The sequence below is a fragment of the Leguminivora glycinivorella genome, chromosome 22, assembly GCF_023078275.1.
Source record: "Leguminivora glycinivorella isolate SPB_JAAS2020 chromosome 22, LegGlyc_1.1, whole genome shotgun sequence".
Taxonomy (NCBI): Eukaryota; Metazoa; Arthropoda; class Insecta; order Lepidoptera; family Tortricidae; genus Leguminivora; species Leguminivora glycinivorella.
In genome coordinates this window covers 10,144,429-10,164,127 of record NC_062992.1, presented here as the reverse complement: position 1 = coordinate 10,164,127, position 19,699 = coordinate 10,144,429, and the positions used below count along the sequence as shown (strand labels likewise).

The 19,699-nt window shown below is 41.2% G+C and overlaps 1 protein-coding gene across 1 annotated transcript in view; it reads right to left on the bottom strand.

The window, feature by feature from the left end:
* Window positions 1-19,699, bottom strand: part of LOC125237819 (zinc transporter 2-like) — a 38,433-nt gene that overhangs the window by 1,321 nt on the left and 17,413 nt on the right. Inside the window, exons 2-10 of the mRNA XM_048145015.1 lie at window positions 7,035-7,163; window positions 6,006-6,168; window positions 5,251-5,439; window positions 4,472-4,661; window positions 4,045-4,138; window positions 3,666-3,790; window positions 2,420-2,535; window positions 1,472-1,554; window positions 480-578 (exon numbers count right to left, since the gene is read on the bottom strand). Coding sequence (XP_048000972.1) covers window positions 513-578; window positions 1,472-1,554; window positions 2,420-2,535; window positions 3,666-3,790; window positions 4,045-4,138; window positions 4,472-4,661; window positions 5,251-5,439; window positions 6,006-6,168; window positions 7,035-7,163 — 1,155 coding nt within the window. The 3' untranslated portion in view covers window positions 480-512. The remainder of the gene's footprint in view (window positions 1-479; window positions 579-1,471; window positions 1,555-2,419; window positions 2,536-3,665; window positions 3,791-4,044; window positions 4,139-4,471; window positions 4,662-5,250; window positions 5,440-6,005; window positions 6,169-7,034; window positions 7,164-19,699) is intronic.

Below are 19,699 nucleotides of genomic sequence, written 5' to 3'. Positions count from 1 at the left end.
CGGGCAGTCGCGCCAGATGAAAAGGGACAGAAGTATGACTGTCCCTCTACTGACGCGTAAGTGGCCAATGTAAGTTGACCTATGCCGGCTCTGAATAAATTATAAATATGACTTATTTGTGGAATGTAATGCCGTCTGTTTTTAAATTTGAGCTTCTTGTTACCTTTCCACACCATTTCACACTACAGGTGGACATCTTTAAGGCATCAAAATACCCTTTTCCAATTTTTTTGTGCGAAAAACACGCGCTGCTTTCGGGTCTGTTACTTGGTCGATACTGATCGGGCACGGCGAGCGCCCGCGCTTATATCAGTGCAAATACTAGGAAGGCTGGCAACCGCGAGTCGTCTTGTAATAGATGTCTATAGGGGTTGGTCTGTGGCTGATTTTCAGTGGGTCCCGGACTAAATAAACTAAGCTAGAAAGAAGCTGATTTGACTAGTAGGAAACTAGTCTATTGTAGTAGAAAAGTGACGGACCTCGCTCGGCTAGTGCGTGAGCGTGCTGAGGTGTCAGGGCACGTGGCCGGGCTGGCGGCAGTCACCGCACGCTGGCATCGCGCTCGAGTACCGCTCCACCTGCAACAAAGATTATCGATGAAAAATATATATGACTAGCTTTTTCCCGCGGCTCCGGCCGTGTACTAATCTAATCTTGTTTTCCCATACAAATTTCGGACCCCCATTCAACTCAGGAGGTGGAGTTTGGAAAATCCTTTCTTAGTGATCCTCTACACCTTATAAGGAACCTACGTGTCAAATTTGGAATCTCTAGCACCCGCGGTTTCGGCTGTGCGTTGATATGTCAGTCGGTTTCTTCTTTTATATAAATATTTAGATAGATATACGAAATCTTTTCCTAAAAGAAAAATAAACCCTTTTAAAAAGAGTTCAGATGATCAGTCCATCTAAAGCAGAATATTTGCGCTGCTTAGTATTTCACTTATGCGAGTTTGTTTAATATGCATAGCGTTCAATATTTTATTCTCGCAAATACTCGTACATATTGTTTGTCTGGTTTATTTTGTTGCTTATTTTCTGTTATTTCTTGTATATGACTGTTTGTTTCTAAATAAAGAGAAAAAAAAAATATTGGATAAACATTTTCGAGAAGTAGAATACCACCCTTATTTACACCGTATATGATTGTGCTGTTGCCTGTAAGTGTAAAAAGTATTGTTAATTTTGGAAGTTGCCAATTTTACGAGTACTGCACGAACACGATACTCGTAGTTGAAATATTGTATGAAAATTACGAGACCACTAGCGCTATCTGTCGGTGAATAGATTTAACCGTTAGTTCATGATAGTCTTCTTCTTCTTTAAAACCTGTTACTCTCTGCTGTGTGTAGGGCTCGAATCATATTCCTCCAGTCTTAATAAGAATAGATTAATTTAGATTCATGCTTTATGCCAATTTCCTGTATACTTCATAAAAAACAGTATATGATCATATCATCATCATATCTTACCTGGAACGTCCCGGCCCTAGCGTTGTACTCCTGAGCCAGCTGCTGGCACGCGTGCAGGACCGCTTCAGAATCTGTCAGCTCATCTGGAAAATATACAAGGAGTTCATATAAGAGAATGGACAGTTTTGATAGCATGTGGCGCCATCTATCGGGGGATAGCCGAAGAGTTACCGTGTAAGGCCACAAGTAGTATGAATGAATAGTTAAAATTGGGAAAGTTTCTCTTTTATCTTTATAATTGAGCTGTTAGAGCATTCTTAATTCCTCATGCTTAAACGACGATGAGGTACCTTAGGCTTGAAATTGGCACAATTTATCATTAATTTTAAATACAGCAAACTTGAAGACCATTTTGCCGATTTACTTTACAGCAAAGAGCATCGAGTATTAAAGAGAGTTACTGTCAAAGTAAAATGTGTAATCACAGTGCATAGACTGCCATCTCTCGACATAGGCTTAAAACTTTTGAACCTCAGTTTTGACAATTTGGGCCATATTCTTAGCTTGATATGTTTTAAAATGTCAAATATTTATATTAGCGCCATCTAGCCGAGCGTACCCCAAAGGTGTATCGCCATCTAGCTCACCGTACCTTTTTCTGTATGGTTTTGGGGTACGTTTTTTTCTTAGACTTTATCGGTCTATACGAAGTTATATAGGTCTTTGCTTTACAGATTAAATGAAATTTTAAAACCTAAAAATGAAATGCCATCTTTTTTTTATAGTCAGTCTACAGGTTGGTAACATACGTACAAATATAGTGCGTAATACTTTTCCATCGTATTTTCACGGAAATGATCGTATTTTAAGTACTAGTTAGTTCTGTTTGTCCTGGGGGCAACTGCCAAAGCATGACATGTTTGCGAGTTTCCGTGCAAATACGAAGAAAAAACATTTCGCACTACATTGTACATCATTAATGTAATTTGGTAGTAAAAAGCGACATACCTATAGCAACGTGCGCCGACACGACGACATGGTGCGTGGAGAGCGCCCAGGCGTGCACGGAGTGCACGTGGCGGACGCCGCTAATCCCCGACAAGGCTTGCACAAACTCGCGGTACCTGGAATTGTGAGGAAATGGTTAAACTACTAGCGCCATCTGTTGGTCGGTAGGGTTAATTCTAGTGTGGCAGTGAAGGAACCAATACTATTTTATTGGTAATGGAATGCAAAATTGCATAGGTACGTTATAAATAAATTCGTTCATATAGGCGACATGCAATTTTGCTACTCAGTAATATTATTTCACAAACCCGTGCTTTATAATTTAATTCAAAATGGCACTCTTTCCCCATTTTCGTTGAAGTTTTTGGTAGATGTAATGCCCTACAGCATTAGATCAGCCTTCAGGCCATATTACACTATCGATCATAGGTCTGTCTCCCTTTTTCTTCAACGTGAAGAAAAAGGACGGCATGTTGTGTATGATCATATTTCTATGATAGTCTAATATCGGCCTTCGTTGCGATGAGTTTTATTTTAGGCTTGTGCCGTTTCGTTCGTTGATCGGAGCGCTCCGATCTCGTTCAATCGCTCCCACGAACTAGTTCGCTCTTTTAGGTCTTTTGCTCATTTAGTTCAGCCAGACCAGCGACCACTGCGGTCGGAAAGATCAGAACGAATGGGACCGAATAGTGTCAAAATGATACGAATAGTCTACAGATAGTAACATTCCGGGCCGAAAGGTTGTAAGTAACCGAAGTTTAATATGAAAACTTGACTTTTTTTGTTGCTCTGCTAAGTAGCTCTCGCTTTCGGTCGGCGCAGTCACACATTCGTTCTCGATCCAAATCGCTCGCGCTCACCGATCCTATACTATGAGCACAGACCGATTCTCAGAGCACGGAAAGATTCAGTTCATTTCGGTCATTGATGGGATTTTATTCCTAACAGTTAACAGTTCATAGTTCGTGAACGACACAAGCCTATTTTATTTTGTTTAATATAATAAAACACTAACCCACTTATATTCATAACCATACTCTAAAGTTATCAAGCTGATAAAGTTCGTTTGTCCTTTTCTATCACACCAATACGTCGGAAAGGGACAAACGAACCTTATCGGCTTGATAACTTTAGAGTACGTTTATGAATAAGGGGGTTACTACTGCAGTTTTTGAAAGCCACTAGCGCCATCTTTTGGTGAATAGTTTATGGTTTGTTCCTTTGGAAGAACTGATTGGAGACTAACCGGAAATCCCTGGGCACGGCTTGCATGAGCATCGCTAGTGCGTCGCGCACAACTCGTGCCGACGTCAGTAGCACGAGCACTGAGAACACGAATGTGCAGATCGGGTCCACTATCTTCGCTTCGGGCTGTGGAAACAAATGAACTTATTTAAGGCATGTAAACTAGATGGCGCTGTAATTAAATGCCAAGCTTGAAGGTCATTAGACATTTTCATTTTATTTATTTCGACAAACAAGAGATCTTAGACACGTACACGATAATTAACTAAATTACTTGTATCTTTTTCATAGCACTAAGTAATTAAATAAGTCAGAAATTGCATAAAACTGGGTAATGTTCTACATATGAGAACTTGGGAATAATGGTATGGACAACTCACGTAAAATTTGATAAGTACTGAAGCTAAGAGGACCCCACAACTTTGGATTAGGTCACCGAGCACGTGGATGAGGGCCGCTCGAAGATTAATATTCCTGTAAATAATAATCATTTTTATAGGTTATTTTATTGGTTATTGAAATATGGAATCGCACTCGTAATCACTATACATATTTAAAACATCTAGATTTAACACCGATTCTTCAATAACACATGTGATTTTTATTTGCCTCAAATATAATTTATTAGGTAAGGTCAATTTATTACAGTACATTTTAATACGACGACTACTCACCAATAGATGGCGCTAGTGGTAACATGATTTGCCACTGTCACCACTGACGAACAGAGAACGTGCATTTTGTTAATTGTTAAGGGCTGGTGACAGCTCTATATTGAATAATTTTATAGTAGACAGGGATAAATACCTGTCACCGCCCCCTTCCACCCTCGTCTCTCCCAACTCCTTCATAGAGTAGTCGCCATTGACGGAGTAGTCCCCGTTCACTATGGCCCCGTTCTGTTTGTTGCGCCGGAACACTCCGAAGCGCGAGCGAGGCGTGTGCGCATGTGCGTGACCGTGTGCGCACGCAGCACCGCCGTGTGTGTGGTGGTGTGCTGAAAAACAAAAGCGAACTTAGTCATATTTTGTACGCTAAAATAACCACGGTGTGTGAAGAAGAGCTAATTGCTGTAGGGTCCGTAAGCGTTGGAAGGTCTGCCATCTACAGCCTGGTATCTAAAAGAAGAAAATAATAGGGGTGCCAGGCGACTATGTAAACGGTTTTGCATACGGCAACTATTGATTCACTTTTTTAAGAAAACAGTAAGTGTTGGTATAATAAAAATAATAACCAAATGAAATTTTTGTTTTGTTGGCCTTTCGAGAATTTGACGACAACTGTTAATATAAGGGTTTTATACATTTTTCACTTACCGATCCCGGAGCATCCATGTAGCACAACAGCAAGTATGATGTTGAAGATGAGGCCACGGCCACAACCATCATGGCGTCCGGTTCTATGTCGAAATCCCGCGAATGTATCCAGATGGCGGCAACGTATAGTACCAGATTCGTCGCTAGATGGCGTTGATACGTCACTGGTAAATTCTGAATCGCGCTAACGAAGTGTCGACGTAGAATCTTTATCTAGTTTGATTAGATATTCCCACTCTTCTTAAAATGTAGGAGTTGTTTTAGACTTACCTATTCCAGAGCATCCATGTAGCACAACAGCGAGTATGATGTTGAAGATGACTCCACAACCGGATACTACCATCATGGCATCCGGTTCTATGTCGAAATCCCGCGAATGTATCCGGATGGCTGCCACGTAGACGAAAATGCCGGTTAGTATCCAGATTAGGAGGACGGACACCATTGCACCGAGGACCTCTGCGGAAAATAAAAATAAATGTTTATTACATTAACTCATTTAGTTCCTAAATCGATAGATAGATCTATCTGTCACATCTCCGTTAGCGGCGCATCCTAGATGGATGAAGATAGCGACGGACCGTATGCTACTTCAACGTTCAATACCTGTGAAATGTGTAATGTTTTGACGGTAGTCACATTATAGGCAGAATAGGTTAATTAAGTTCCTTCAGATGTCTGAAAGGCAAACTGCCCAGAAATAAGGAGCAGGTAACGATAATGTTCACGTTTATTAGGTAACGATGTCGACATAGAAACTATAAGTAATTTTAGTTACCTGCGCGCTTATAACCATAAGACATGGCCAAATCTGGTTGACGTTTAGCACAATGGAAGGCGAATAGAGCAAGCGCGAAGCCTCCACAGTCGCTTAGCATATTTGCCGCGTCTTTACCGAAAGACCGCTGCTAGACAAGTTTAATTCCCAAATCGATCGTTAGATGTCACTGTCCCGCCCGCGGCACATCCTAAAACGCGCTAACGAAGTGCTGACATAGAAACTATAAATATTTTGTAAAACTCACCAGCTCGCTTGTAACCGTAAGACATGGTCAAGTCTGGTTGACGTTTCGCACAATGGAAGGCGAGTAGAGCAAGCGCGAAGCCTCCACAGTCGCTCAGCATATGCGCCGCGTCGCACATTACTGAAAGACTGCCTGCTAAGAAACCGCCGATCACTTCTGCTATCTGTGAAAGACAAATCGCGTTTTAACACTAAAAACGATAATTAAATTGAAAGAAAAAAGTTTCTAGGGCAGGTATATTGAGCAACATGGGTCGTAAGATAAATATTGCAAACGTGAGTTAAATTGCGACGGCTTGTAGGAGTATCATCACATGTTATTTTGGTATGTTGGCGAAAATCTGTTTGTCTTAGACGTAGTTCCATACGAACAGAATAAAACCAAAGACGCTACGATGAATAAAGAATGAGCAGAAACAAGGTATAGACAGTCTCATATGATCAAATCAAAGACGACAAACACTGAGGAAAGTGACGAGTAAAAAATGAGTGACAATAGAGACTGCTTTTCTGAGGGGATTTAAGAACTAGACGCACCAATGGTGCACTTTTTAAGGCCGGCGTGCACTAGGCTCGCCGAGTCGGATTTCATTAATTCAGTAATTCCCGAAAAGTTTCACACGGATCACGTCTCCGATTTTGACAAAAATTGGTAGGCTGATAGAGTCCATGATAGTTTGTATGAAACCTTCATTTTTGTTACCAGATGTCTATACATTTTCGGTAACAAAAAAGGAAATTTCATACAAACATTACAAACAACCTAGGACATTTTGGGAAACCTAGTGGATCTTGCTCAGCATCATGGACTCTATTAGCCTACCAAATTTTATCAAAATCGGAGAAGTGATCCAAATGTACAAACTTTTCGGGAATTGCTCAATTCGCCTTCTACATTTATTATAAAACTGCGTCCATTGCTGCGTTCATAGTAAATGTATGGAGAACTCGATTCGACGCAACTCGATTCCGCGTAGGTGGACGCCAGGCTTTACTATTATACTAAAATACATACTCGTATCTCGCTTACCATGAACAGTCCACATAGTACGAGTGCTAGTAATAGTTGTCTCACGGCGCTCCGAGGCTCCGAGTGGGAGTTCCAATGACAGTGGGTGGCTGTGGAGCTCAGCCCGACCGGGATGTCTGTGTATGTCTCCTGATGGCAAAGAAAATAAAATTATGTATTCGATGAAGAATATGTACATACATACATACATACAATCACGCCTGTATCCCATAAAGGGGTAGGCAGAGCTCATGAAACTACTAAAGCTTCAGTGCCACTCTTGGCAAATAAGGGGTTGAAAGAAAACGAAACTGTGACATTGCAGTGACAGGTTGCCAGCCTCTCGCCTACGCCACAATTTAACCCATATCCAACAGTCGCCTTCTACGACACCCACGGGAAGAAAGGGGGTGGTGAAATTCTTAACCCGTCACCACACAGGCAGAATATGTAGCTTTATATAAATAAATCAATGAATATTGGGGGACACTTTACACAAATCAACCTATTTGCCCCAAACTAAGCAAAGCTTGTTTGTACTGTGACTACTGTGGGTGCTAAGCGACGATATATATACTTGAATAGATAAATACATCCATACTAATTACTAATATTACTAATAATTAGAGATGGGCCGAATATGGACTTTGCCGAATACGAATATTCGGCCGAACTTTCGGTTCAGCTCTTACCGAACCGAACATTCGGCCGAATATTCGGTTACGACATATTTTTAAAGGGAATGTTAAGATTAAAACTATGAAATGATTGATAATGGTTATATACATACTACAACCTATGTTCTTATGATTTAGTGGATAATTAAAACTTGGTTAAAACAACTCTGAAGTCTTCTCAACTCTTAAACTACGGTTTTTTAACTTCTTTAAAAACAATTTTGTTTATATTTAGACGCATTTTTAGTAGTTCCTTAGAAAGTTACTAAAATAGGAGCTTATTATCCAATGGAATACGTAAGATCTTCATTAGTTATTTACTTTGTTTATTCGGTAAATATTCGGCAACGCAACCGAATTATTCGGCCGAATACGAACATTGAAAAACTTGCCGAATATGCCGAATACCGAATATTTACTGAATATTCGGCCCATCTCTACTAATAATATTACAAATGGGGAAGGTTTATGTGTCTGTTTGTTTGTCCGTCTTTCACGGCAAAACGGAGCGACTTATGTCAAACGCCATGCAGACTTAACATGGTCCGGCACAAAGAAAAATACATTCACAACACAATGTCGCCTCTTATTACCAAATGGCGCCAGCCAAATTACCTAATTTGTCGAGATTTATACAAAATAAATGTAAAGCTGGCGCCAAACATCCTCACCCGCCACAGTAAATTGTCTAGACTTGCCAATAAATTACAAACAGGGTGTAACTTTATAACAGGCAATATAATACTTACTCAGTTCTGTTCTGTGTGATTTACAAAATAGAAATTTTAAAGTAACTGCCACAGAACTAAATCAAGATAGAAGGAAAAAGTGTATCTACTTCGCGTGCGAAAAAGTTAAATAGCGAGCAACATTGTTCGCCGCGCAAGTCAGTCTGCTCCCGACCGCTGCCCGCGAGTAACATACAGTGAAAAATACAAAATGGGTCGGTATTCGATAATTAACTGTTCAAACACCACCAATAAAAGCAAGAGTGTTAAACAAAGTGTTTCCTATCATCGGTAAGTACCATTTGTCCTAAAATATTTTTTATTAAATAAAAACACGATTTTCCTATTTTTATCATCAAAACATTAGCTGACGTACGGCCGTCAAACTAGTTTTCCATTGCGGCTTTAATTTGACGAGTCCGACTTGGCGTGCGTTTAAAACAAGCGATATAAAAATAGGCTATTCAAACTGTCGAGACAAAGTGAAGGTAGATTTGTTATTTTGTCCGTCGAACTCACGTCGAACTTAAGAATAGTGGTGCACCACGGAACTATATCGTCATGTATGCTGCGATTTCCTTATTCGATTTAAATCGATTTTGCGAAGCAGTGGAAATTATAATTATGTTTTTATATTGTTATGAAACTATACATATAAAGTACGAGTGAAAAGTAAATTTAACTTTAAAATAGGTTACAGTTACGGTATTAACGTTGAATTTGTGGTCGGCAGAAAAACAAATACAAACATATTACGCTCTATATTTATTATGAATAAAAATAACTCTAAAAATGTGTTAATGGTTAATTATATTTATATATTACTAAAAGTTGTAACAAATAACATGAGGATAATGCTGTGAGTACATGGTCGATTTTCTTAAAAATATTACGAAATATTAACTAGTATTAATACCTACCTACTAAAATCTTTGTTTCTGGCCTTAGGCAAATTATATACCTACTAGTGAATTGTTTGTCATCACACGAATACAGGTATATACTTACTTCATTTCACAACGAAGATGAACATCCGATATTTTTAACTTCGGCGGGCATCCCGCACGTAACCTCCACAATCGATCGAATGGGTTAGGCGGCGACAACGTTCCCATCACTAAAGTACACTCGTGACGTCATAGGCTCGACACAAAACGTTACACGCTCGGTTTCGCTGTTAATCGCCGAGCATTTTCCTTCTATCTTGATTTAGTTCTGTGGTAACTGCAGTCCACATTTTTCTATCAATCTTCTGGAGCTTTATTGTATTTCATGCTTGGACCTAGTCAGAGAGACGATGGCACCTGGAGGATCCGCAAAAATGCCGGGATTGACGAGTTAGTGGCCGAACCCAATATCATCGGCGAAACGAAAGTCTACAAGACTTCGCTGGTTCGGTCACTTACTTAGAATGGGAAACGATCGGGTTGTCAAGAAAGCGTTCTTGGGTCGACCGGCTGGTGGCCGTCCGGCGGGTCGACCCAGGTATCGCTGGGTGGACAGTGTGGTAGCGGATCTGCGTCGGCTTCAAGTCAGGGACTGGCAAGAGGCTGCGCAGGATCGGTACAGGTCCCTCGTTTCGAAGGCCAAGATTCACTTTGGATCACTGAGCCAAAATAGTTTTTTTTTGTGTGAGATATTTTAAATGCAGTATGGAAACTTGGGAGCAGAGTTCTGAAACGAACAGTTTGTGACCACTAGGTACTAACCGAAATTCGCGGGTAAAATAGTAGTGTTTGACCAAAGTTTCAGTTTCGGTTTCCGCATGTTAGTCAAAGGATCCGTTTGTAACAATAAATTGCTAAACCAGAGAATAAATAATAGAACTTTACGTACTTACAGAAAGTACACTTCCTACAATACCGAAATTTGACATTTCGTTTCAATTAATTTCCCTTTCGCCGCCTAATCAAACCGCCATCAAAAATAAACGCGTTAGAAAACACGGAAAATCTAAAAAGAAAAAATAATAAACCTTTGAATTCAGATTTCTTATCGGATTGCAATAATCTAAACATCCAAATTATAAACAAATCAATTATTTTTGTAGTCGATACCAGCCCTGTTCCTCGCCTTGCTATTGCCTGTTTGCCCCACCCAACCATACGCAGGATGGCCCCGACTCCAAAAATAATTGATTTGTTTATAATTTGTGGTACGCAAAGAGACGTCAAGTTGCACCAATACCAACCCTAATAATTGCTATGTAGCAATGCAAACGAAAATAAAATAAAATATATGATAGATGGATGATAGGTCACACGGTCAACCAAATCTTGGCACTAAAAAAGACGGCATATTTGAAGAACGTACACTGGCCATTCGTCTGCATAAAAACGAGTGCCTTACTATAAATCACTGTTGAGTTGTTGATATTTAAGCTGAGTTTAGACCAGCAAGTTATTGCTGCAAGTTTTGAGATGCAACTATAGGTAAGAGTGAGTGGCAAATATCTGCATCTCTTTCTTGCATATACTTCCGTTTCAAAACTTGCAGAAATAACTTGCACGTCTAAACTCAGCTTAAATCAGCTTTTTTTTTTTAATTGATTGAAAATGTAGGGACGAAAGTTTAATTCCCATAGAAAATCGAATTTCGCGCCATTTTTTAGTAATAAGATTTGGTGGACCGTCTATAATAGACAAGTGTTAATTTAGATCTCTAGTCTAGGTCGCAAACCTGACCTAGTTTATAGGAGTTTGAAGTAAACAACATGTTTATTGATTACTTGCTAGAACGTTCTGGGCAGAAGCGAGCGAGATGCGTGTTTATTCTTATCGTCTCATCTTTTCTGCCGGCGGCCGATCGTAATAAACAGATCCGACAGTTCTTAGGCATACGGTGATAAGTAAATAAAATATTGGATGTATTAGAGATGGGCCGAATATTCGGTAAATATTCGGTATTCGGCATATTCGGCAAGTTTTTCAATGTTCGTATTCGGCCGCATAATTCGGTTGCATTGCCGAATATTTACCGAATAAACTGAATAACTAATGAAGATCTTACGTATTGCATTGGATACCTAATACTTAAGCTCCTATTTTAGTAGCTTTCTAAGGAACTAATAAAAAGAGATAATTACCTATGCGTCAAAATGTAAATACAATTGTTTTGTAAAAAAGTAAAAAAAAACCCGTACTTGTTGTAGTTGTTTTAACTAAGTTTTGGTTATCCACTAAATCATAAAACACAGTTGTAGTAACATAATATATGTAACCATTATCAATCATTTTAGTTTTAATGAACATCCCCTTTGAAAAAAAGGCGTAACCGAATATTTGGCTGAATGTTCGGTTCGGTAAGAGCTGCACCGAATGTTCGGCCGAATATTCGTATTCGGCCCATCTCTAGGATGCATATCCTTTACCCGCAAGCGCGGATCCAGCTTCGTGCCCAGGGGGGGGTCACGTGGTAAAGGCCCGGGGCCCCAGGGGGGGGGTCACGTGGTCTATTTGTATGGCCAACTTAGGCTCCAGGGGGGGGTCATGACCCCCATGACCCCCCCCCCCCTGGATCCGCGCATGTTTACCCGATGCGTTAAAATAGTTAAATATTAATATTAGTGTAATCTCGCCGAGCGTCATGTAGGTATACTTACCACCATCTAAACGAAAAACACCACTCAAAGGTTAACTGGAAGAAATCCATAATATTGTCTTCGGTTACCGCGATAGTTAGTCATGAAATAAAACTATGGAAACGGATTAAATCGCGTATAATGAATTTAAATGAAATACATCCCGACGTTTTTCCTCAGTCACCCGTTGACCACGAACCACAGAACTAAATTTAGATAGAAGAAACACGTTCATCTATTTGTATAGGGGCCGAGCGTGTCAAATTTTGTACTGAAGTTGTTTCTTGCCTGTAATTTTAAATATGTCTCAGGCTCTTGATTGTTCATAATTTTTGTGTTGTTGCAATTGAATATCACGTAACGAGGCATTTTTTATGTTTTGATTGACTTCAACTTACAAAAATTGACGCCCGAAAGCTGCAAGCTGCGATTAAAGACGGACAACTCAGTGGATTTCACTGAGTTCATTTGACACGCTATGTAGATACGTTTGCTTGATCTATGGTAATATATGACATCTGTGCCACGAACGCTGTAAAGAGTTCGAAACGTCGGGATGTATTTTAAATTCATTATACGCGATTTAATCCGTTTCCATAGTTTTATTTCATGGAAGAAATCCGTCAAAGGGATAATAAGTTCGTCTTTGTACTGTTCTTTACTGTAATTACTGTGTTTTTTGTTATTAATTGTACAATAAAGAGTTTACTACTACTACTACTAAAAAAAGCAGAACACATGGTGCTATTTCATCTCACAAGCGCGAAACCTATATGTAGTATGTACTGAAAAACGTCGCACGACACGTGCGAAGAGCGAATGAATGAATGAATGAATGATTATTTTATTTGCATAAAACAATCGTATATACATAGGTGTTCAAAAAAATATCCACAGCACGATTCTTGTTTTGCCCCGACAGGCGTACAAATATTGTTTACTTATGATATCAACTAGCAAAACTTAACTCGTAATCGAACTCGTAACTCGTGTCAATTTAAATCTATCTTAGGTCGCATTTTAATGTATCGCACTGATTTCTCATTTTCTATACTATGTACTATTTCTTTGGGGTCCGAGGTACAATTTTTCTTACTCTATTTGTCTTTGCTCTTTACGAAACCAAACCGAAACCAAACCTAACAAAAGCAACTTCCAATTCAATTTCTTCCATTTCGTAAATTTCAAATTAATTAATGTTTCAAGCTTAACTGAAGGTAATTTATTTTATACTACTTAGTACTAAGACCGTGGGAAACTAAAGCTTAAAGGTTTATCTGCTAAAACGTTTAGTTTAATGTACAAAACAAATGTAGCTGTCCTAACACTCGTAACTAACGAAATCGGCTTAGAAACTTGCGGCTTAAGTTGCCCAGGTAGCGTTCCATCTGCCTGCAGAATTAATCGTTCCGTTGGACAGCTTTTGAAGCTAGTACTTATTTTACAGCTTGGCAAAAAAAGTCGAAAGGGATCATAAATAAATTACGTCACACGAAAAATCATGATTTTTGCAACCCCCCCCCCCCCCCCCCCCCCAAGCCCCCCCCTCTAGGGTGACGTCACATAATTTAGCAAATTTACATGAACAAATTATTGAATGAGTTGGAAATCAATATTATTTCAATGTAAGTATTTAAATTATTTTCCACCACGCCAACAGGTAAGGGCTCTCTTGATACTTCAAAAACGAATGACAAAGTTGCATTTTATCCACAAGACAAGAGTGTTTGCACTCTAATTTCAGACAAATTTTAACTTCATGTTAACAGCTGGCTGGTAGAATAAACGTTTAAGTGATGAGTTTGACTCCTAAAAGTCAAAAAAATATAATTCAAACCAAATTGTTTGATGTTCTGCAGTTAATATTTTTACCTACGTGCCTTGAAACCCCCGCAACGCTCAAGATTCCAGTAGTTCCACATTCTGAATCGGTCGACAAAACAATTAGTATCTCATCTTACCGAATAACCTGTATTTGTATTATGTTTTCATAAAGTAACAGTTTAAAGTTCGTGTAACCCTTAGATTAAGATTTTGTAATGTGACGTCACGAAATTTAGGACCCCTCCCACCCCCTTGTCAGACATTGTCACACTTCGTCGACCCCCTCCCAGCCCCCTTAACATGTGACGTAATTTATGGATGAGTCCAAATGGAACTATTTTTTTTATCATACCAACACTTAGTTCGCATACAAAAGTGACTCAATACTTGCCACATGCAAATCGTTTTGACATATCGTCACAACTTTAAAAAAATCTCGTATCTCCTGCTTCTCCTCAAAGTTAAAACGCAGTAAGTCTATATGCATTCCATACATACTTACTACAATTTTCTTTTCATTGACAGACGAAGATACAAGTTTTTTTTAAAAGTAGTGACGATATACGGTGGCGCCTCTATTAATTTCTACTCTTTTTTGCAAGGCTGTATATGCGTAATAAACTTGGACTTGGACGAGATTTTCGTGAAAAAAAAAGGCTATCATAACAAAGGTTCTCGACCGAGTCCTGCGTAGTTCTCAAGTCATAATTAAGTTATATCAATTAATAAACCGACTCTTCGAGCACCTACAATTGACGTCCGACAGAGTTCTTGAGCAGTACCCATCCGCAGAGCTGGTGATTTTGGGGGACTTTAACGCCCATCACATTGAGTGGCTTGGTTCTCGGTCCACCGACTCTGCGGGAAGGTCTGCTCATGAATTTTCTCTGGCCTATGGGCTCTCACAACTGGTACATTCTCCCACGAGAATACCAGACATCGAGGACCATACGAGCTCTTTACTGGACCTCCTGCTGACCACGCGTCCGGACGGATATTCCGTCACAGTGAATGCACCTCTCGGCTCGTCCGATCACTGTCTCGTCCGGACTAAAGCGCCTTGCGCGCGGCCTGATCCACCGCGGCCAACTAGCCTACGTCGCGTTTGGCAGTACGGGTCAGCAGATTGGGACGGATTGCGAGAGTTTTACGCTTCGTACCCATGGAGGCAGCTTTGTTTCGCATCAGATGATCCAGACTCCTGTGCGACAAATGTCGCTGAGACAATACAGCTGGGAATGGATTGTTTCATTCCCAACTCGTTAGTCGCTGCAGGAGCAAAGAAGCGACCTTGGTTTAACCGGCCCTGTAAGGAAGCTACAACACGTAAGCAAGCCGCTTACAGGGCTTGGACCAAGGCCGTAGCTGATAAGGATCCGAGCGTTACTGATGTGAAACGTAAGCTGAACGCTGCCTCGAGGTCTAGTAAAAAAGCTATTGCCAGAGCAAAGTTCGATTTTGTCGGCAGATTTGGTGAGAGACTCGCAGGCTACCCATCCGGGAGTCGCGCTTTCTGGTCTCTTGCCAAAGCTGCCGAGGGGAACTTTTGTCGGTCGTCTTTACCACCACTGCGAAATGCTGACGGTAATCTGGTCCATAGTGCAAAAGAGAAAGCCGATCTTCTAGGTACTCTTTTTGCCTCGAACTCGACTGTGAGCGATGACGGTAGCACCGTGCCACCTACCATACCGCGGTGCGCACACTCCATGCCGGAAATCCGCATCTCCCAGAAGGATGTTCGGCGGGAGCTACTGTCCTTAAACGTTCACAAGTCGAGCGGGCCAGACGGCATACCTGCAGTTGTGCTCAAACGCTGTGCTCCAGAGTTGTGTCCCGTGCTAACGCATCTCTTCACGCTTTCTATTAGCAAACGGGAAGTTCCATCTTCGTGGAAAACGGCCCTTGTGCACCCTGTCCCAAAAAAGGGCGACAGATCGGATCCATCAAACTATAGGCCTATCGCTATTACCTCCCTTCTCTCTAAGGTCATGGAGCGTGTAATTAACTCGAAGCTCCTTGGATACCTAGAAGAACACGATCTAATAAGCGACCGCCAGTATGGCTTTCGCCACGGTCGCTCTACTGGTGATCTTCTAGTGTATCTAACTCACCGCTGGGCTTCGGCCATTGAGAGTCAAGGTGAGGCATTGGCAGTTAGCCTAGATATAGCGAAGGCATTTGATAGGGTCTGGCATAGGGGCCTTTTGTCGAAGTTACCATCTTATGGACTGCCCGAGGGATTATGCAAATGGATTGCCAGCTTTTTGTCCGGCAGACGCATACGAGCCGTAGTAGACGGTAGCTGCTCCGATAGCATGGACATAAACGCTGGCGTCCCGCAAGGTTCTGTGCTATCCCCAACGCTGTTCTTGCTGCATATCAATGACATGTTGTCTATCGGCGACATCCATTGCTATGCGGATGACAGTACTGGGGATACATTTTACACGGGCCGTGCTAATATCCCTCGTTCAGTGGTGCTAGAAAGTCGTGAAAAGCTTGTGTCGGACATCGAGAGGATTCTGTCCGGAGTATCGGTGTGGGGTCGGGACAACCTAGTCTGTTTCAATCCCACTAAGACACAGGTGTGTGCGTTCACCGCTAAGAAAACCCCATTTACTGTGGTTCCACAGTTTCAAGGCACAGCCCTTACCTTGTCAGGAAGTATTGGGATCCTCGGAGTCGACATTTCGAGTAGCGTCCAATTCCGTTGTCACTTGGAAGGGAAAGCTGCGTTGGCATCCAAAAAGCTCGGTGTGCTCAACAGAGCGAGGGGATACTTTACTCCGGGGCAAAGACTGCTCTTGTACAAGTCGCAAGTTAGACCCCACATGGAGTACTGCTGTCATCTTTGGGCAGGAGCACCTGGATACCAGCTTGGACCCTTTGACTCGATCCAGAGACGCGCTGTACGAATTGTCGACGATCCCAAACTCACAGGCGGTATTGAACCCTTAAGTCTAAGGAGGGACTTCGCCTCCTTATGTGTGTTCTATCGCCTGTACAATGGGTTGTGTTCTGAAGAACTGTTTGACATGATGCCAACGGCCACTTTTCATCATCGCACCGCTCGCCATCGACAGGGCGCTCATCCACACACCTTGCAACCTAAATGGTCGCGCACCGTGCGGTTTCAGAGGAATTTCCTCCCACGAACGCTCCGGCTGTGGAATGAGCTCCCTGTCGAGGTATTCCCGATGAACTACAGTATGGGGTTCTTCAAAAAAGGAGTGTACAAGTTTCTAATGGGTCGGCAACGCGCACGTGACACCCCTTGAGTTGCGGGCGTCCATAGGTTACGGTGACCGCTTTCCATCAGGCGGGCCGTATACCTGTTTGCCACCGACGTGGTATAAAAAAAAAAAAAAAAAAATTATCCAACACAGATTCATCATCATCCTCCTTGGGTTATCCCGGCATTTGCCACGGCTCATGGGAGCCTGGGGTCCGCTTTGACAACTAATCCCAAGATTTGGCGTAGGCACTAGTTTTACGAAAGCGACTGCCATCTGACCTTCCAACCCGGAGGGTAACTAGGCCTTATTAGGATTAGTCCGGTTTCCTCACGATGTTTTCCTTCACCGAAAAGCGACTGGCAAATATCAAATGACATTTCGCACATAAGTTCCGAAAAACTCATTGGTACGAGCCGGGGTTCGAACCCGCGACCTCCGGATCGAAAGTCGCACGCTCTTACCGCTAGGCCACCAGCGCTTCCAACACAGATTAATATTATTAATATCTCTGTCAATGATGTGTTTGATTTTTTGATATTTTGATTTTCTAAGGCGCTAGTTCTTCAAACATGGATAAAAACCGCCGGCCAAAAATGCCGCAGGGGTGTGATATTCAAAATTGATATCAATTAGCCAAAAAAAGCACTGTGTGCTTAGCCGAATGCACAAACGCTCACGATAGTATCTCTATCGGTTTTGCGTATTGTCGAAGAAATGCCATTCGGCTACCATACTACTACTATGTTTTGGAGGAGGATTCCATGTCGAGTACAAAAAATACATTTTGAACTACTCCTTTTAATAGTTTTAATATTAGAATTGTAACTCCTTTTGCGTCTTAAAGGGATTTAAAAGGTCACTTTACCCTGGTCCTCCCGACCTCGACTCTCGCACTCTAAAAATGCGCACACACGCTCCGTTGTTTATGCAAAAGCTTAATTAAGCGAGGTTTATATTTCGGGATTGCTTTTCGGCGCCGGGTCGGTCCGGTCGGTTCGTAAATTGGTACGGGTGGAAAGATTTGGTTTTAGAAAACTGTTTTTTTTTTAGGCAAGCTGTTTGAAGTCGAACCAAAGTGCCAACCTGCAACAGTCCTCCTTGAAGTCAGATCAGTTTTTTAAGAACTGCGTAAACTAATTTGAATATGAATATGGAATTAATATGAATTCGTGTAGAATTTCGTCACTTTCAACTCATTTACTTAATTAATAAATAACTTAATAGTTAACTAATTCGAAAACGAAACGTAACGTTTGAAGGTAGATGCCAAATAGTAGTCAATTCCGGAAAAAATATTAGATTGAAAAATGTGATACATATTTCAATCCTTGTTTGGATGGTATTTTTTTTTTCTTAGCCTATTGGAGTGTCCCACTGCTGGGCAAAGGCCTCTCCTCTGGATCTCCATAATTCCGATAGTAATTAATACCGACAATTCGGATGGCATATTCGTTGATTATTGGCTAATAGTAGTAGTAGGTAGCCTAGCGGTAAGGAGGTCGCGGGTTCGATCCCCGGCTCGCACCAATGAGTTTTTCGGAATTTATGTGCGAAATGTCATTTGATATTTGCCAGTCGCTTTTCGGTGAAGGAAAACATCGTGTAGTAAGACCTAGTTACCCTTCGGGTTGGAAGGTTAGATGGCAGTCGCTTTCGTAAAACTAGTACCTTCGCCAAATCTTGGGGTTAGTTGTCAAAGCGGACCCCAGGCTCACATGAGCTGTGGCAAATGCCGGGATAACGCAAGGAGGATGACAGATTAATTGTTGGATTGTTCCTAATATTATTAAAAATCTTACATTTTTTTATTGCCAGTCATAAGTGTAATAACCCCTAAAGCTGTTCATTTTGTTTAAATTTGAGACGTTATTTTTTATGCCAATCGTCGAGAAAGCAGTCTCTTTGTTTAATTAAACGAAGCTTTTAAAAATAAACCCAGTCCTTAAGCTATAAGCCTGGAACAAAGAAATTTAAATCCTAATAAAAAGCAATTCGAATGAAATTTACAACCAACATAACCTACAAAAGATTTGCGCAAAAAAACTTGTGTAAATTGTATGTATCAACTTTCAACAGATAGGTACTACAAATCGCTATCAGATATAAAATAACGGAGCAGGCAAATGTTCACAAATATCTAAACAAAGCCTGATCAATGATCAGATAGTTTTGAACACGTTAGGCGCTTTGATATATCTGGCGGTCTATCACAATTTGCGTTCTCGACCACGAATCCATACTTGAAGTGGCGTTTGATGTAGGTATATATGGACTCGCGCGCGAGAACACAAGTTGTGCTAAACCTGCTGCTTCTTCTTCCTCCTACCCTTATCCCACGTTATGTGGGGTCGGTACAACACGTCTTCCTCTTCCATTCTCCTCTATCTTTCGTCATCTCAACACTCACATCTTTCTTCCTCATATCCTCTTTCACACAATCCATCCAGCGTTGTTTGGGTTTACCCCTCCCTCTCCATCCATCAACCTTCATCTCCAACATTCTTTTGCCTATATGACATTCATCCCTCCTCATTACATGACCGAACCACGCCAACCTGCCACTCCTCATCTTTTCCGTTATAGGCGCAACTTTCAAACTTCCCCTAATATACTCATTCCTGATCCGATCCATTCTGGTCAC